The 19,069-nt window shown below is 48.9% G+C and overlaps 1 protein-coding gene across 1 annotated transcript; it reads left to right on the top strand.

Annotated features, from left to right (window-relative positions):
• Window positions 1–9,990: 9,990 nt before the first annotated feature.
• LOC119252033 (class I histocompatibility antigen, Gogo-B*0201 alpha chain-like) lies at window positions 9,991–12,839 on the top strand. Its single transcript, XM_037519268.2, has 7 exons — window positions 9,991–10,090; window positions 10,398–10,676; window positions 10,880–11,155; window positions 11,775–12,050; window positions 12,173–12,292; window positions 12,568–12,600; window positions 12,731–12,839. Exons 1-7 carry the CDS (start codon window positions 10,027–10,029, stop codon window positions 12,772–12,774), a joined length of 1,092 nt encoding a protein of 363 aa, XP_037375165.2. The 5' UTR covers window positions 9,991–10,026; the 3' UTR covers window positions 12,775–12,839.
• Window positions 12,840–19,069: the final 6,230 nt, after the last annotated feature.

Below are 19,069 nucleotides of genomic sequence, written 5' to 3'. Positions count from 1 at the left end.
AAAAAAAAATGTTTGTTTGCATAAATCCAATAAAGTTCTTCTTCCCTTTCTCTTTAATAGACAATTGGAAATATGGGTATTTTACCAAGGCTTTGTCTGGAATGTTGTGTTTTCAGAAACCAGACTGATCTCAGAGCCTACAAGAAAACAGTAAACTCACACCTGTTTTCGGGGTACAAGGGTCTGTCATGAGGGTAAAGAAGGCAATGCCTTGACAGGTCCAAAACCCCAGGGATCTTGGGATCCTCAGGAGGGATTTCCCCGAAGATACAGCTACCGCAGGCCAAGTCTGATGGTGAGAGCTTGGCATGGTCCTGAGCCCTGACTCCTGGCTTTAGGAGCTCTCAGTCTGAGGGTTCCTAGGTGAAGTTGCAACAAAGCAAAATTAAAAGGTCTGCATAATAATTTCTGTTCCTGTTGAATTCGTGCAAACTGACTGTGGTAGTGTTAGGGGGAAAAGGATGTCCTAAAGTTAATTCCATACAGGCTTTGTGGACTCCACCCCCACCCCAGGCCAAAGCCAAAGACACTGGGAACTCCAGATCCCATCACCACCAAAGGGAAGGTAGCTGGGACCTGAGGGTGGGGTTAAGCAGCCAGGTGGATATAAAAGGCAGACACGTGGGCTTTGGGGGTATCCCCATTTTGGCTCTCCGCCAGCTCGCAGTGTCTGGCCAGCTCTGAGAGTGACTTTGGGTTTCCAGGTCATCGGATCGGGTAGGACACATTAAAGACTTTATTTCCCTATTTTCTCCCTGAGTTGTACATTTTCCTTTTCCCTTATAAATAAACCGTTTATTAACCTTTTGTGTGTGTCTGTAGTGGAGTATTCATAAGTCCCTTTGAAGCGCACGGGTGAGGACCCACAGCCAGGAACCCGTTCAATATCGGGGCTGCTCTATAACAGCTTGGCGCCCAACGTGCTTTGCAAGCTTCACCCGTGGTTGACCAGCCCAAAGTAATTTTTCTTGCGTTGGTCACCATAAAGCGCATTAGGTCTGCAGGACTCACAGTGAAACTCTTTGTTTCACATCTTGAAAAGTCTGTTTTTTTTTTCCCCGCACATACGGCTCTTGTGGGTGTGGTTTTGACCCAAACGTGGCCTCAACCATGAACTTCAGCGGTTTAATCCCTAACCTGAGTTCTTTCAGTTTTTTTCCGGCCTTGAATTTAAGTAGCCTTTTTCCATTAAATATTACCACCAGTTTGATAAGTGTAAATAATTGGATTAAACCTAGTGTATGGCACATGATTTTACTTCTGTATACATATGTGAATGGTTTACAAGCCATCCCTTTGCAGTCTGTGCTTTTGGGTGTTTTTTTGGTAATGTGCATAGGCGCCATGTGCTACATTCTTGTTTCTGTGAGAAGTGGTTATACTTCACATACTGAGAATGTGCTGCAACAAATTCAAACTCTTAACTTAGCCATGAAACAACAAAATCAGACTTTTGAGTCAGCTTTTCAAAGCATGCAGTATCAAGTGCAACAACAAAATCAGACTTTTGAGTCAGCTTTTAAAGCATGCGGGATCAAGTGCAACGACAAAATCAGGCTTTTGATTTAACTATTGACAGTGTGAGGGATGAAAATCGTAACGTTTCTGAGTCAGCTTTTAAAAGTATGCAGGACCAGATACAGGCCGCCCTCCATAAATGGGATATGGCAGAGTCGAAGGCTAGGCTAATGGTGCAGAGAAGAGATAAACGTTCTCCTTCCCATGAGGACTGCAGAAGGGCAGAGTTAGAAGAGGAGGAGGAGTATCATTTGCTAAATGATACTTAAACACATGTCCCTTAACACATCGGGACAAACGCCTTAAACACATTGGGACAAACACCTTCTCCATGTGAAGAGGCCCCTCCTGCGCAGACTCCTGAGGCTTCAGGACAAAGGCCTTCAACACGTGACCAGGCCCCTCCCGCACAGAATCCTGAGGCTTCACAGCCTCCATTGCCCTCCAGGGAGGTAGTTATAATGGCGTCTCCTCCCCACACTAGGAGCGGCACCCATTTTGGCAGTAACGATCGCCCTGTGGCAGGACAGTTTCCTCTTCGCCAGTTGCGAAGGTGGCTTGAATGAACATGGGTGACCTACTGGGTACTTTTGGTGGCACCATCCTTTTAGCACTGGGGACCTCCTAAATTGGAGGAGCTCTGTTCCCCCGTACCGGCAGGCTCCTAAGAGGATGGCAAACTTGTTTGCCTCCATTTTTCTCTCCCACCGCCCTAACTGGGCAGATATTCAGATAATGTTACAAATTTTACTAGGTCTAGATGAGCGGAGAATAGTAGTGAGGAAAGCCAGGGAGGAGGCTGAACGTCTCCGGCAACAGGATAGCCAATCCCCAGAGACAGAGATTGCTGTCCCAGAGGTAGATCCTGAATGGGACCCCAACAATGGAGGAATGGTGAAGTTGAATCTGTATAAAAAATGTTTATTGGTAGGACTGAATCCCCAAACAAAAAAATTTTAACAAAATGTTGGAACTTACACAAGGGGCTAATGAGGATCCATCAGAGTTCCTTGAGAGGATTATTCAGACGTATACAAACCACACGGATATAAATCCAGATGCCCCAGAAAATGCTCGTTTGTTCACTATGACGTTCGTCACAAACAGTGCTACAGACATAAGGAGAAAGTTAGCAAAGGTAGACGGCATCACAGAGATGAGTCCGTCCCAGGTAGTGGACTTAGCATTTAAGGTTTATAATAATAGAGAGGACAGGAGAGAGGACAGGAGACTGAAACCTGCGACTGTTTTTGTACAAAGAGAGCACAGGCCAGGGTTTCGGGAAAACTGTAATGGACAGAGACGTGAACCCCTAGGAAGAGATCAGTGTGCTTTCTGTAGGGAAGAGGGACATTGGAAGTACAGTTGTCCCAGGTTACAGGGAAGCGGCAGACGCAGTAATTACAGAAGGCAGGATAGAAGACTGAGGACACCACGACAGGATGATTCACGTAGGGGTTACAGGAGGGAATATAGGAGGAGTACACAGAACCAGGAACCAAGGAGAGAGGAAAGGAGACAGATGTTACCACAGAGTAGAGGCTCAGATGATGATAGGGAATATGGACGGAGAAGGAATCGAGCCCAGCACAGAGGACAGGAGGCCAGTGATAGCACAGAGTAGGGTCTCAGGTGAAGATAGGAGGGAATACAGACAGAGTAGAAGGAATCTGGAGCCAAGTGTGGAGGAAAGGAGACAAATGATAGTTCATGGAGAAGGTTCAGATGAAGAATAGGGGTGCCCAGGGGTTCCACTAGATCTTAAGCCCATCAAAATAACCCCCTCGGAGCCCCGGGTAACCCTCGCTGTGGGGGATTGTCTGATTGATTTCTTGGTGGACACTGGAGCAACATACTCAGTTTTAAATTCAAAATTAACTAAAATGAGCAAAAAGACTGCAGCAATCATTGGGGTTACAGGGAGGTCACAACAGACACCCTTCCTGCAACCTTTGGAGTGCTGGCTGGGCACCACACAGCTCCAGCACAGCTTCCTATACATGGAAGAGTGTCCGATCCCTCTCCTTGGTCATGACCTTTTAAGTAAGCTCAATGCACGAATTATATTCTCACTCAAAAATCAGAGGCTTCACCTACAGTTTCCTCCAGAGCATGCTCTGCGGTTCCAGATGTTGCTTACTCAAGATGCTCCACCAAAAGGTGAAATTTTACCTCCAGAAATTGTTGAAAGAGTAAGTAAATGGGTATGGGCTGATGGAACCCCAGGGCGTGTGAAAAATGCGGAGCCTGTAAAGATAGAAGTGATAGAGGGTAGCAAAACCCCGAGAAGGAAACAATACCCCTCAAAGGAGGAGGCCTTGAGGGGAATTGAGCCAGTATTGAAAAGGTTCCTTCAATCTGGACTCATTCGGCCCTGCCGCTCACTGTACAACACTCTGATTCTCCCAGTGCAGAAACCCCATATAGGCGAGAACCGTTTTGTCCAAGATTTAAGGGCTATTAATGATATTGTTCAGGATTTACATCCCACTGTGCCTAATCTGTACACCCTATTAACTGCCATACCTGGTGACTTTGGGTGGTTTTCAGTATTAGACCTGAAGGATGCCTTTTTCTGTATTCCAATTGATGTCCAGGATCAACTGCTTTTTGCCTTTGAGTAGCAGGACCCTAAGTCCAAGAGCACTCTCCAGTATTGCTGGACTGTGCTTCCACAGGGATTTAAGAACTCCCCAACTATTTTTGGGGAAATAGTGGCCAGGGATCTCAGGAAGGTTCAACTAAACCAGGGTGTCTTATTGCAATATGTCGATGATTTATTGATTGCAAGTCCAGACTATGAATCTTGTCTGGAAAATACCATAGTGGTACTGAACCACCTGGTAGAATGTGGCTACAAGGTGTCACCTAACAAGGCACAGATATGCAAACAAACTGTGACGTATTTGGGGTTTGAAATCAAGAAAGGCAGATGGAGCCTGATGACGGAAAGAAAACAGGTAATTTCAGCCCTTAGAATCCCTAGTAACTGGCGACAGTTGCGCGGATTTTTGGGTATGGCTGGGTTTTGTAGGATTTGGATTCCTAATTTTGGACTAATAGCAAAACCTTTATATGATGCTCTCAAAGGCCTGGACTCTGAACCTTTGTCTTGGACTCCGGAATGTCAAAAGGCTTTTGATGAAATGAAAGTAAAGTTGATTTCAGCACCAGCATTAGGGCTTCCGGATCTTAGGAAGCCATTCAAACTTTATGTACATGAGAGACAGGGGTTTGGCCTAGGAGTGCTGATCCAATTGTTGGGGCCAGAAATGCAGCCCATTGCATATCTGTCCAAACAATTGGACCACACCACTAAGGGATGGCCTCCATGTGTGCGTGCTGTGGCTGCCACTTGTGACCTCCTACATGAGGCAGAGAAGTTTACATTGGGTCAGCCCATCACTGTGTGTGTGCCACATCAGGTCTTGACATTGCTGGAGCAGAAGGGTGGACTTTGGTTAATATCAAGCAGCCCTGTTGGACAATCCTAATGTGAAACTGCAGGTTTCTAATTCCCTGAATCCTGCCACACTGCTTCCAAGCAATGCAGACGGATCTGAGAATGACACTTTAATCCATAACTGTTTAGAAACCATAGACACAGTGTATGCCAGCCGACCAGATCTAACTGACCAGCCTCTGCCGGATCCAGAGTGGGAGCTATTTACAGATGGCAGCAGCTTTATGGATCAAGGCCGTCGATGTGCTGGATATGCAGTGGTGACGCTCCAGAACACCGTGGAAGCCAAGGCTCTTCCGGCAGGTACATCAGCACAGAAAGCCGAATTAATAGCCCTGACCCATGCATTGGAACTCTCAAAAGGTAAAAGAGTCAATATATTTACTGACTCTAAATATTCTTTTATGATTCTCCACATGCATGGGGCCATTTGGAAGGAGGGGGGACTTCTTACCGCTAGTAACAAGGATGTCAAACACCCATTAGAAATCCTGGCCTTGTTAAAGGCAGTAGCTTTACCATCAGCTGTCACTGTGATGCACGGTCCTGGCCACCAAAAGGGTGGGTCTGACTTGGGAAAGGGCAACAGGGCAGCTGATCAGGTGGCTAAGGCCGCTGCTCGTTCTGCCCTCCAGGGTGCACTCATCCCTCTTGTGGACCTGACTCAGTATGCTCCTGAATACACCGAGCGGGATGAGGAGAGAGCTCGTGCATGGGGATTTACTGAGTTTGACCCCAGCTCTACTTGGAGAGTAAACTCCCATGGGATGATACTCCTCCCGGAGGCCCTGGTATATCCAGTGCTAAAACATCTTCATGAAGGATCTCACTATGGGAGAGATGACTTATTAGAAACGGTACACCCATATTTGAAGGGCCCATATTTGCATAGAATAGCACAACGGATCACCCGAGGTTGTCAACTATGTGCCAGGAATAAGACCAAGACTAACGCCCACCCTAAAGCCATTGGGGTTCAATATAGAGGCAACTGCCCTTTTGAGGACTGGGAGGTCGACTTTACACAAATGCCTAGAACAACAGGCAACTTCAAATACATATTGGTTTTTGTGGACACGTTCTCGGGATGGATGGAAGCATTTCCCACAAAGTCGGAAAAAGCTTCAGAGGTTGCAAAACAGCTGCTGAAGGAGATAATTCCTCGCTTTGGGTTGCCGGATTCTCTCCAGAGTGATAATGGGCTGACATTTGTCTCTGACGTTACTCATGCAGTAAGCAGTGCGTTACAGATCAACTGGAAATTGCATGCTGCATGGAGACCGCAGTCTTCCGGGCAAACAGAGAAAATGAACCACACCTTAAAGAAAACCTTGGCAAAACTGTGCCAAGAAACACAGCTTCGTTGGAACCAGGTACTATCCCTTGCCCTCCTCCGGATAAGAATGGTACCTGGAAGTGGGTTACAATTAAGCCCCCTTTGAAATTGTGTTCGGAAGACCCTTCCAGGCCTCAGTTCTGAAAGCCAGTCCGGAAATAGCACAAGATTGCCGGATCACACAATATGTGAAACACATCCAGGAGGTTCTGGCAGTAATTCACAACTTTGCAACCTCGAGAATCTCTATGCCTCCTGATCAACCATTGCATCCCTTCAAACCTGGAGATCAGGTCTTACTGAAGACCTGGCAGAGTGGGGATGCCCAAAACCAGCTGTCAGAAAAATGAACTGGTCCATATGACGTTTTGCTGAGCACACATACTTCTCTGAAACTTGCAGGCATAAAACCCTGGGTACATCATTCCAGAGTTAAGAAAGCGCCAGAAGGAACTGACCCAGAGACAAAGTCCCACTGGCCTTGTGAACCCATTGAGGACTTGAGATATTTGTTTAAGAAACAGAAAAAACCTTGAATGTTACTGACTTCTTTTCCAGTTATTGTTGCAGGATACCCAAGGACTCGTTTTTTTTTTTTTTTTTTTTTTTTTTTCTGAAAAATACCCTGAGAAAAAAACTAACATGCTCTAACCAATCTTCTTCCTTTCAAAGTTTAGGAGATATGAAATAACATCTAGGATCATGCATATGCTGGCAGTATTTTTTTTTTTTTACATAGAAAGGTTTTTCAATCTTGATTTTGTTATTTCCTATCAACTTTTTTTTTTTTTTCACTTTGAGGTTTTTTTTTTCTCTGCTTGTTTTTTTGCTATTACTTTGGCCTATCAGTGAAACTGCAGTTATATGGGATATCCCACTCGTGATTAATGGTAACTAAAGAGCTCTTTGTGTCTATATGTTGTCTTTCTGTATGTCCTTGTGTCTGGCTGTCTTGACCTCCAGTGATTGACAACTTGGTATACATGGTGCCCATAGACGTTGAAAAAAAAAAAAAAGTCTCCAGTTATGAGAAAAACTAAAAGTTATGGTTTGATTGTCAACATTGTGCTACTTAACTAAGCCGGTGCCTTCATAGAGATTGAATATTGTTGTTTCTGTTAATTTTCTGATATTTATGGCAAAGCTTCCCAGAAATCTAAATTCAAGTACAAATTTGGTAGCCTGTCATTTGGCTGATGCAAGGAAATTTTGTGGAACCTCAGTAGAGCTCCTGAGACACTCCACGAAGTTTCTCCCTTTCCTCCTGGGAAGGCATTAGATGAATTTGTTCTATTTGGCTTTTACCTAATGAAGTAAAACTGGAAGGGAAGCATTGTCACTTGGGAAAATGGTAAAACTTTGGTATGTACAAAATGTTAACAGTGGTTTTCTATAATGTGTATAAAAAAACCTCTCAGGGGCCTCCCCCAGTGGCGCAGCAGTTGAGGGCTGGGTTGCGGGGCTGCCCGCGGCTTCTGCAGCACCAGTTCGATCCCCGGCCTCCTGGGGGAGGGTCCCATATGTTGCCCAGACCTCTCCTGCTCCTGCCACCCGCTGCTCCCCTCAGCAGTGTACTTCCATCCTTCTGCCTGCTCTGCTCCCTGCTCTGGCTCTGGTGAATTCTCTCACCCTCCAGCACTTCTGATGTACCCAGTGCTTGTATAGATAGATGGATAAATCTTTAAAAAAAAACCAAAAAAACCTCTCAGTATCTGGTATGTATGTAAATTGTCAATGGTGATTGTCACCTTGTAATATTGTGTAATTCAATTGTTTCATATCTACATAAATTGTTTCTGGAAATATAGGGAGAAAAGGTCTCAATAGATTCCTATTGATGGAACTGTTGAGAGTAAAAACTTTCCTACAAAGGACTGAATAGACCTGGAAATACACCTGACATTTACTAAGTGTTCTTTGACATATTACTGGTAATTTTTTATGCATTTTGTCCTGAATCCACAAAGTTTTGTTTTGTTTTGTTTTGAGTAACCAGGATCTGCAGCAAGGTTGCAATTTTTTCCAGCAAAGCTAACTTATCACATTTTCTCTCCCCTTGATACCAACACAGCATACAAATAGTGGTAGCAATTTTTGCTACTTATCTCAGAGTCTGTTTTTGCATAACTTCCATAGGGATTTTGTCTGCTTAAACAAAAAATTGGACGTGAGTTTGATTGTGTGGCTTTGTGTGGAGTTCTTCCAGAAAGTTGAAAAAGAGCTGAACCAAGAAGAGGAGAACCTGTTTGCCTTGTTTGTAGGGTTCCAGAAACCTCCAAAGAAGGTGAGGAAGCTTGCCTCCATTGGCAGGACTGGACAACCCCGCCAACGAAAAAGCCCTGGTACCCTCGAGAAGAGGAAAAGCCCAGGTGGAGTCTGATGAGACCAAATTTGTACCTGAAGCCTACATCGACTGGATGCCAATGGTTCGCTCTGATCCTGTATGGAGTATTTCAACAAAGCCAGCTAAAAATTGCTGTTAGTTATTTTCTGCCCTGTGATTTTATGCAAAAATAGGAAAAATGGTTTAAAAGTAGATTTAGTTTGCAAACTTTTGCTATGCTGTTAAAAGTTTGGGATCAGGTTGAGAAAATTTGTGTTTTACATCAGTTGAACCATTTTAAGATTTTTTTTTTCCTGTGATTTTGACATATCTGCTGTCTTGTTTTGGCTAATGCCTCCAGATGTTTTTTTTTGGCTTGAACTGATGAACTATTTTTCCAGGAATAGAGGACTTTTGCTTTCCACAATGGACAAATACCTGGAAGGACAGGTTTTCTTTCACACTGGAACCTGGTAAAAAATGTTCATCTGAGACTGCATCCCAACATCCATATATTCGATCTTCATCACCATGGAAATGGTGGCAAAAAGTGAAAGGGGGGAATTGTTAGGGGGAAAAGGATGTCCTAAAGCTAATTCCATACAGGCTTTGTGGACTCCACCCCCACCCCAGGCCACAGCCAAAGACACTGGGAACTCCAAATCCCATCACCACCAAAGGGAAGGTGGCTGGGACCTGAGGGTGGGGTTAAGCAGCCAGGTTGATATAAAAGGCAGACACGTGGGCTTTGGGGGTTCCCCATTTTGGCTCTCCGCCAGCTCGCAGTTTCTGGCCAGCTCTGAGAGTGACTTTGGGTTTCCAGGTCGTCGGATCGGGTAGGACGCATTAAAGACTTTATTTCCCTATTTTCTCCCTGAGTTGTACATTTTCCTTATTTCCTTTTCCCTTGTAAATAAACCTTTTATTAACCTTTTGTGTGTGCCTGTAGTGGAGTATTAATAAGTTCCTTTTAAGCGTGCGGGTGAGGACCCACAGCCAGGAACCCGTTCAATATCCGGGCTGCTCTATAACAACTGGGCCTGGACTCAGGGACACGGTGTGACAAAGGTCTCTGAGCAGGAGAGAAGGAGATGGCAAAGTCCCAGGTCTCGGGGTGTGGCTTTCTGGGTCTCAGTCCCCAGCGCGGGGTGCAGGGCTGGAAGGTGACTGCTGGGGATTCGCCCTCTCCCCTCGGTTCCACGTCTGGGCTCACAGCCTGGGCGGGTCCTCCTGCCTGGATACTGGTGACTCACTCCGGGTCTCACTCCCCATTGCCTGGAGGTCTCCGGAGCAGCCAATCAGCAGCCCCGCGGCTCCCGTTCCAAAGCCCTCGCCCGCCCGCCTGGACTCCGTCTCCCCAGCCCGGGGGGAGGCGCGTCCTGGGGGATGGGGGGCGCAGCCCTCCTGCTCCTGCTCGCGGTGGCCGCGGCCCCGAGGGAGACCCGGGCGGGTGAGTGCGGGTCGGGAGGGGACAGGGCGCTCCCAGAGGCGGGAGCGAGGGCGTGGGCGAGGGTGGGAAAGGCGCGACCTCGCCGCCGCCCTAGGTGTCCCCCCACCTCGGCCCCGCCCCGTCCTGGCCCCTTTCCGTCCCCCGAGACCCCAGCCTCCTCTGGCCCCCCGAGTCCCGGCCATTTTCGTCCCGCAGCCGCTTTTCGGTCTCACTCGTCTTTCACCCACTTTCTGTCTCGTGGGCGCCCCCTGGGACTCGAGCCCCCGAAGGGGAGAAGAATAGCCCGGGTCTCCCCTCCCGCCCCCAGGCCCCCACTCCCTGAGGTTTTTCCACACCGCGATGTCCCGGCCCGGCCTCGGGGAGCCCCGCTTCATCTCCGTGGGCTACGTGGACGACACGCTGTTCGACCGCTTCGACAGCGACTCTCGGGGCCAGAGCTTGGAGCCGCGGGCGCCCTGGGCGGAGCACCTGGGGCAGGAGGAGCAGGAGGAGTGGGACAGGAGGACGCAGATGCTAAGGGAAATGACACTGTGGTACCGTGCGCAGCTGGACGCCCTGCGCGGCCTCTACAACCAGAGCGAGACTGGTGAGCTGGCGCGGGTCCGGGCCGGGTCAGCACCCCCATCCCCACGGACAGGTGTTGGGGGGTCGCTCAGGGTCTCCCCCTCCAGGCTTCTCTGCAACCTGCCCGGGAACAGCCCATGGGACATTCACCCCGTTTCATTTTGTTTAGTTTATTCCTGGCGGGAGGGGGGGGGGGGTGACCGCGGGGTGACTGGGCGGGGACAGGGTCTCACACCTTCCAGGGTATGTATGGCTGCGACATGGGGCCCGACGGGCGCCTCCTCCACGCGTACAGTCAGTTCGCCTACGACGGCACCGATTTCATCGCCCTGAACGGGGACCTGCGCTCCTGGACCGCGGTGGACACGGCCGCTCAGATCACCCGGAGCAAGTGGGAGGCCCAGGGTGAGGCAGAGAAGATCAGGAACGGTTTGCAGAACAAGGACTTGAGGTGGCTGCGCACATTCCTGGAGCACGGGAAGGAGACTCTGCAGCGCACGGGTAAGAGGGGCCTGGAGGCCTCCCGGTCCCCCCCTGCCTGGAGTCACTGCGGGAAATGAGTCCTCTCTCTAGTCCCGAGAGGGGGGCTCCCCTGGGGTTCATGTTCTGCACTAGAGAGACTCCCAGAGACTCCGGCTTCTCCTGAAGGACAGGGAAGGGATCCGTCTCTCCTGAGAAAGACAGACAGTCCCTGACATCACGCGTCACCGGGTCCTTTTGACCAGGGGCCTGTTTGAGAACCACGAGTTTCTCTCTCAGTCTTGTTTCTGGTCTGAGAACATTTTCAGTTATGTGATTCCTGCTTTTCTGTGTCATTCACCTCTCCCCTCCCCCCTCGTGGGAAATAAAGTTTGTGTTCCACTCCTTAGAGACCTGCATCATCCTAGCCTGGGCTTTTATCCTGATTCTAGAACTTTCTAACGAATAATCTTATTCTAACGAATAAGATTTCTATCGGAATCTCATAGATTCCCCCCACCCCCCACTACCCTGCAAGCTACGTTTTATGTTTCTTCCTTCCAAACCAGTTGTCCTGTCCATTCCGAGGATGGTCACATGAGGATACTTCAGTGTCCATGGAGGAAACCCAAAATGTGAATTTTCTGATTTACTACCTCAGATCCCCCAAAGACACACGTGACCCACCACCCCACCTCTGAGCATGACGTCACCCTGAGGTGCTGGGCCCTGGGTTTCTACCCTGCGGACATCACCTTGACCTGGCAGCGAAATGGGGAGGACCTGACCCATGACACAGAGCTGGTGGATACCAGGCCTGGGGGGAATGGAACCTTCCAGAAGTGGGCGGCTGTGGTGGTGCCTTCTGGAGAGGAGCAGAGATACACATGCCATGTGCAGCATGAGGGGCTGCTGGAGCCCCGAGTCCTGAGATGGGGTAAGGAGGGAACATGGGCACTGAGCATCTGTTTGGAGGAATCAGGACCCCTTCTGGGAAACCTCTAGTGGCTCAGGATGGGGGACCAGGGGCTCAGGGTCTCACTCTCCCTTCCCTTCCAGTGCCCCCTCCTCAGTCCTCCATCCCCACCGTGGGCATCATTGCTGGCCTGGTTCTCCTTGGAGCTGTGCTCACTGGAGCTGCGGTGGCTGCAGCTGTGATGTGGAGGAAGAAGCACTCAGGTAGGGAAGGGAGTGGGGGATCTTGTCCACTGGGGGCTTTCAAGTCCCAGGGAGAACTTGCCCTGCCTGGTTAATGGGAAGTACCATCCACACACGTGTGTTGCCCAGAGGGCATTTGGTCCAGACCCCCCTCACCTCCTTTCTTCATTTTTCCCAGTCCTAACCTGGGTCTTTACTCACAGTTCTGGAAACTTACTTGCGGTGCAGGATTAGAAGATTCCTTTAGGCTTCTGACCTGACTCCTCCCTGGTCTCACATGATGTCTCTTCCCACAGGTGGAAACGGAGGAAGCTACACTCAGGCTGCAGGTCAGTGTGGATCAGGAGTTGGATCCCTGAGCCCCTGAGGACAGTATAGGTGGATTTAATGGGAAAGTCACCCCCATCAGTCCCTCCTGTGATCTCCTCTCTGACCAGGTTCTGTTTTGTTCTCCCTCAGGCAATGACAGTACCCAGGGCTCTGATGTGTCTCTCAGCCCCTAAAGTGTCCTTCAAAATAAATCTGATTGAATAAAATTGTTCCTATTGTTTTCAGATTCAATTTAATTTTGCTGTTTGCTTTTATTTTTTTCACCCTATCTCCAGAGCAGAGTCTGCAGGGTCACAGTACAGAGAGGCTGTCCAGCAGCCTAGAGATGTGAGCAGGCCTGACTGACACACCTACAGGGAGTGGGACCCTGGAACCCCAGAATCAGTCCCCAGGGCTGGTCCTCCAGGGCAGCACAGGCCTTGCTCTGCTCTCCTCTTGGCTCCTAGCATTGGTGAAGTTGAGGATGATGTTCTGGCTCAGGAAATGGGGGCCTCCTCCAAACATCTGTCTTCTCTTCATCTCTCTCCTTCATCAGCCTGAGTATGTGTGTTTGAGTCACACCAGCCCTGCACGGACAGGAAAAGGCCCAAAACAAGTAATTTACTGGTCAGTTATAGACAATGCCTCTGCAGTTCTACCAGGAGAAAACAGAGATTCTCCCAGCCCCCAGCCAGAGCCCGTGTCACCCACACAGACCTTCTCCCGGCAGTGTCCCCGATGCTGCCCGTCCTGGCCCCATCCTCTCTGGTGCCCCCACCACTCTTTTTGGGCCCCATCCCCTAGTCCCCATTTTCATCCTCTGCTCCATTTCCAGGAGCCTCCCCATCTTCCAAGTCATGCCCTGGGAACTCTCCTCTGTCTGCCCCTCATTCAAGGTGGTGAACTTTAAAATATATATATTTATTTATTTTCTTACATAGTGGGTCATCTTTCTATAGTTATTGTTACCCTTAGGTGTGGTGCTCAACCAATAATCCACCCACATACCACCTCCAGCTCTTCTCCATTGGATCATTTCCGCTGCCCCCTGCTGCAGGACATGGCTCGATGGTCAGCTCATGGGCCTTGTCTTTTTCTAGAAAACTTGTCCTTTACCTGGGTGAGGTCCTGGGCTCCTGGGGAAATTGAAGTTTGATTCCCAGGAGGAGGTGCTTTCACCCTTGGAAGCAGAAACAAATTACAGAGACTCTGGAGTCAAAGGCTCCATTCCAAGACTCAAGGAATATTTGGAGGATCTTCCCATAATCTGGGAATCAGCTGTTAAAACCTGGAAACCTGGTTCTATCCTTAGTCCATAGGACTCACTAGGAAGAAAATTTGGGGACTTCTGACCTGACACTGGACTTGGGCGCCCCCTTGTGTGCAGATCCCTGTCCTGCCGCTGGGGACCCAGGGAGCCTGGGGAGGGCCTGGCTGAGCAGGAGAAAGGGCAGCTCTGGGCTCCTGTGCTCAGCCCTGTGGCCACACGGGGGCGCTGCCGCGCTGTTCCGGATTCTGGTGGAGCTGCCAGGTCGGGGCGGGGCCTGAGGTGGGCAGAGTTGGGGGTCCTGGGGGGGGGAGTCCTGGGATGAGATGCTCTGTGAGGAGTCAGAGAAGCAGGGCTCAGAGGAGAGGAGACTCCGGAGCCTGCCCTGGGTGTGAGGTTTCCAATTCCCCCCTCCCCCCCAGAATCCCTACTGCAGTCCCAGGATAACGATATCTGGGAAAACTGGAAAGTAGAAAAACTTTTCCTTCTCCAACCTATTAAATATTGAGGGTATTTAAAAAATAACATTTAAAGAATACTGTTAGACTTACAGAAAAGTTGCATAGGTAGTACAGGTTTTGTTTATACCACGCAGGTCTTGTGTATCCCATTTTCAGTGTTAACATCCTACATGAGTAAAATTTTTATTTTTACAACTAATGCAGCAATGTTGACATAATTACAAATCGCCATGCTTTCATTAGCAAAAGCTAATGTGCATTTTATGCTCCATTATCCCATCCAGTTTGCCTAGAAAGCAGTTTCTCAGGCTTTCCTTGTTTTTATAACATTGACATTGGTGAGGAGTGATACTCTGGAGAGGTGTTGGGGTCACAGATGGGGGTTCTTGGGTCACCTCTGAGAAAAGTTTCCCCAGAGTCCCCCTTTAAGTGGCTTGCGTGTGCATGCACGCGCGTGTGCGCACACACACACACGGAAAGAAGATGCTTGTGCAGACACAAGCAGACAGGAAGAGCTGCACCTGGAGAGGGCGGGTGTGTTAGCGGAAGCCTGCAGGTCCCAGGTGGCTGCCTTGGGAGCCCAGCTGAGTCTTCCCACAGTGCACTGGTTTAGTGTTCTAGTTGGGAGGGCTTCATTCCCCTGTGCAATTGTTATCTGTTTTTAATCACTTCTATGATGTGACTAGGCTGATTTGTCAGGAGCAGTGAGTCTCTGCAATGGCTCCATCCCCATATCCCAGCTCTGGTCTGAGCCTCCTTATACTTCTATAGTGTCTGATACTTGCTATAGCAGTTGGCCCAAAGTGTTTTTTCATTTCTGTAGTGGGTTTAATGATGATGTTAATCACTTCTGTCCCCTCCTCCAGTTTCTGGTCATGTGACTCCTCCATCCTGAATTTTCTACTCTTAGCCTCCATCAGAGTCCTGCTCAGGAATATTGTCCCTTAATTTAGGGTTTTTTTTTTTTTCTTTCTTTCTTTCTTACTGAGACTGTTGGTTTGGGGAAGTAGACCATAGGGATGCAGGGTCATTCTTCACTCAACACAAAAAGGGCACATCATGTCCATCTGACTCATCACTGATGGTGTTAACCTTCAACACCAGGCTAAGGCAGTTTCCCAGCTTTCTTCCTGTGAAACTTCTCTTTTTTCCATTTCTTTAGATATTGCAGTCTTTGGAGGGGTCTCAGTGTGGCCCTCAAACATATGTGTCATTTCCAATGGGAATTTTTTTGCACATTACCTAATTATTAGATTCTGGCTCACAGAAGACCCTGTGGGATGAGAAGTCACATCTACTTCTTTGGTGTGATAATTGGTATTGTTTATGATTTGATAACAGCAATGCAGCTACATTTTTGGGAATTATTTTCTAGAATTTAGATTTGTATCATTTTCTGCTGTATCTTAAGGAACTGGAGGAAACATGTCAGAGGAAGGCTGTGGTGTCCATGCAGGCCCTTCCCTCACAGCCTGGCCCAAGGAGAGTCCCCGAGTGTCTCCTCAGGGGCCTCTGCTGCATCCTTTGTCACATCTTCCCTCCTGGGGATGAATATGGGGAGTGAGCCCCCGAGCATGTGTGCAGGGGGTTCCCAGGACCCTTTTTGGCGGAAAGGACTTGATGAATAGCTAGAAGAGCACCAGAGCAGTATCTGCTCCTCTGCTGTGAGTCCAAGGGCTAAGCTCCAGGGACAGCTGTGGGGTCTCTCTCAGACGGGGCTGGTTCTAAGTGACTCACCTGGTGGCTTCCTTCGCCCAGCCTGGGCCTGCCTTAGGCCTTGTCCCTCGCTCAAGATGTTCACCTATTCTTGGATCTACCAGCAGGAAAGGCCCCTGTAGGGAAAGTGATTATCAGGCTTTTCTGCCTTCCAACCACTAGGATTGATGATGGACCCTGCGGTCCTGAATTGCATGCCTGATGGAGGCCCCTGGAGTGGGGGGTGGGCACACGTAGGGACACCTGGGCTGAGACTGGCTTATAAGGGTGGTGTCACGGGGACACCAGCAGAACAGCAAAGGAGAAAAGAATAGAAAGGAAATGAGAAGAGTAGAAGCACAGGAGCAGAAGAGAGAAAGAGAAGCAGAAGAGAGAGAACGAGATTTCGAGAGAACGCCGGAAAGTCCAGGAAAAGTGAAGATTCACCAGGGGCTGGGAGGCCTGCCAGCTCCCTGCCCCCCACCACACCTGCCTGCCGTGTACCTGGTAAATCCCAATAAAAGCCTGAGAAAGTGACCAAGGGCTCCAGGACCCTCCTTTACCCATCTGCACAGGGTCTTAGAGATCCTACTCTGTGCCTTCCTGCCGCTGCAGCCCCTTTCCCTGCACAACATGCGCACACGCCCGTTTTCACTTGGGAGTTCGGGTGCCCATAGACCCTCTCAGCACCCAGGCTGCTTCTGTGAGGACGTCCTGCACCATCAGGATCTGGGCTGTGGCTGGAAATGGGAGATGATTAGGACCCGGAGCACCTGCCGGGGCTCCTACTGGCAGATCTGGGGACATGTGGAGAACACAGACCTCCCACACTGACTGTGCCATCCTCCCTGTCCCTGCACCCTGACTCTGGGCCACCTCCCCACATCCTTACCCACTTCTAACCAGACATGCCCCTTATTTACTGTCACAGTCTCCAGCCTCCCCTTCCCACCAGGACACACGCTCCACAGACCAGCAAGTTGGGCTGTATTTAGTTCATTGAGGTTTCCTAGGTGCAAAAACAGCCTGTCACACATCTGATGCAGCAATTAATTTATGAATGATCAGGGATCAGGGTAAAGCACCTCCCCATTGCAGAGACAGTGTCTTTACTAAGGTAGCCTCAGACCACATTCTACACACACCTCCACTCTCAGAGACGTCAGTGTCCCCTCTATTTTATCCCAAATACTGCTCCTTCCCCCCACCCCCATCTTTTTCTCCCACACCAAACCTGCACACCACAGCTCACAAGAATATTTGTCCATTTAGAAAAGAAGATCCTGGGTGGCACAGGGGTTAAAGACACAGCTCTATCAAGCTATCCACAGCCACTGCAGCACAAGTTCGATCCCCACCATGAGGTGACCCACATGGCGCCCCAGACCTCTCCTGTCTCACCCGCTGCTCCCCTCAGAAGTGTATGTCAGTCAGTCTGCCTGTTCTGTTCCCCACTCTGTCTCTGGAGAATCCTCTCACCGCCCCCCTACCTCTGGCCTACACCCCAGTTCTTGTATGCATAAATAAATAAATCTTTAAAAAAAACCTATAAAAAAAAAGAAAAGAAGATCCTAAGTTTATGGATCTTATTGTTAACCAGCAGTGAACATAGCTTAGATCTGGGATATCAGACCTGAGGGTGGGGAGAGGGGGCAGCTGCAGAGAAGACAGAAACCCAACAGGGACTCATCTAAGAAGAGGAATTATCTGATCCTCTTCTCTACTAATACCCAAATTGGGTCCTTTTAAATGGTGGGGAAAAAGATGGAAATCTTTTCAAAAAGTGTTCCAAAACGGAGCCTCCCTGGTGGCACAGGGGTCAAAGACAGAACTATCAAGCTATTGCCAGTCACTGCAGCACAAGTTCAATCCCCAGCCGGCCAGGGAGCAAACCACATGGCGCAGCAGAGCTCTCCTGTCTTGCCCACTCTTCCCTCAGCATGTATTTCAGTAGATCCTCCTGTTCTGCTCCCCACTCTTTCTGGTGAATCCTCTCACCCCCACACCACTGGCTTATACCCCAGTAATTGTATTCATAAATAAATAAATTAAAAAAAAAAAACAGTCCCAAAGCTATTTGAGTCTGGACATTAATTTCTAACACCACATACTCCTGTGAGCAGGGGCCGCCCTGAGCCATATGGGGACAATGACAGATGCTCCTGCTACTGTCAGAGACAGGGATGCCCAGATGACATAAGCCCTGGTCTGTAAACATGGAAAAGAACAGGCATAAAGCAATAAAACGCAGGAAGTAAAATCATAAACACAGAGTATGAGGACTAGGGAACGAACTCTCACATGAGCCTAGGCTGACTAGGCCCCATGCAACCTCCACCCACATTACTGAAGACAGGACTGTGATCACAGGCCCTGCCGGGACAGGTGCTGCTGAAGGACAAGGACAAAGGAGCAGAGAGATGACCCCTGAGGAGTGACCACATCGAAGCCAACGACACATTGAGCACTGACTGGACACAGGCCCTGTCCCCCTGGGCTCCTCATAGCCTCTCCCACCCCCACCTGCACAGACTCAGCACAGCAAACCTGCAGCTGTGGCTGGTCCTCAGGACTCTTTATTTCCTCTCAAATATTTCCAATTAACCCATCAACCCCACATGATAAGGTAAAAAAATAATTTCATATGTGGATGGTTATTTTCAACAGGGAAGTAGACATTATTCTCAGGAAAACACAAAGTACAGGCAGGGGTGGAGTCAGCCCCGCCTTTGCTGGAGCAGGAAGGTCATCAGGGAGACACACAGGTCAGTGTGGGGAGGGGCATGGTGGGCAGGGCTGGGCCAGTCTCCCCACCTCCTCACATTATGCTGATATGAGCTCATATATATATGAGCATATATATATACACATATATATATATAAAGTAATAATCCACCACTGTGCTCCTCCACACTTTGTTCTTGCTCTTCCCACTTCCCCTCTGGTAGCTGCAGTTCTAGTCAGATTTCAAGGGTTAGTTTTTTAGTTTGACTTTATCTGAGCTTTTGTTTGGTTTCTCTATATTCCGCATAGAAGTGACACAAGTAATATTTGTCTTTCTCCCTC

Source organism: Talpa occidentalis, unplaced genomic scaffold (genome assembly GCF_014898055.3).
Source record: "Talpa occidentalis isolate TD23 unplaced genomic scaffold, MPIMG_talOcc4v2.1 talOcc4.2, whole genome shotgun sequence".
In the NCBI taxonomy this organism is placed as follows: Eukaryota; Metazoa; Chordata; class Mammalia; order Eulipotyphla; family Talpidae; genus Talpa; species Talpa occidentalis.
Note: the sequence above shows the minus strand (reverse complement) of the source record. Positions and strands in the feature narration are given on the sequence as shown.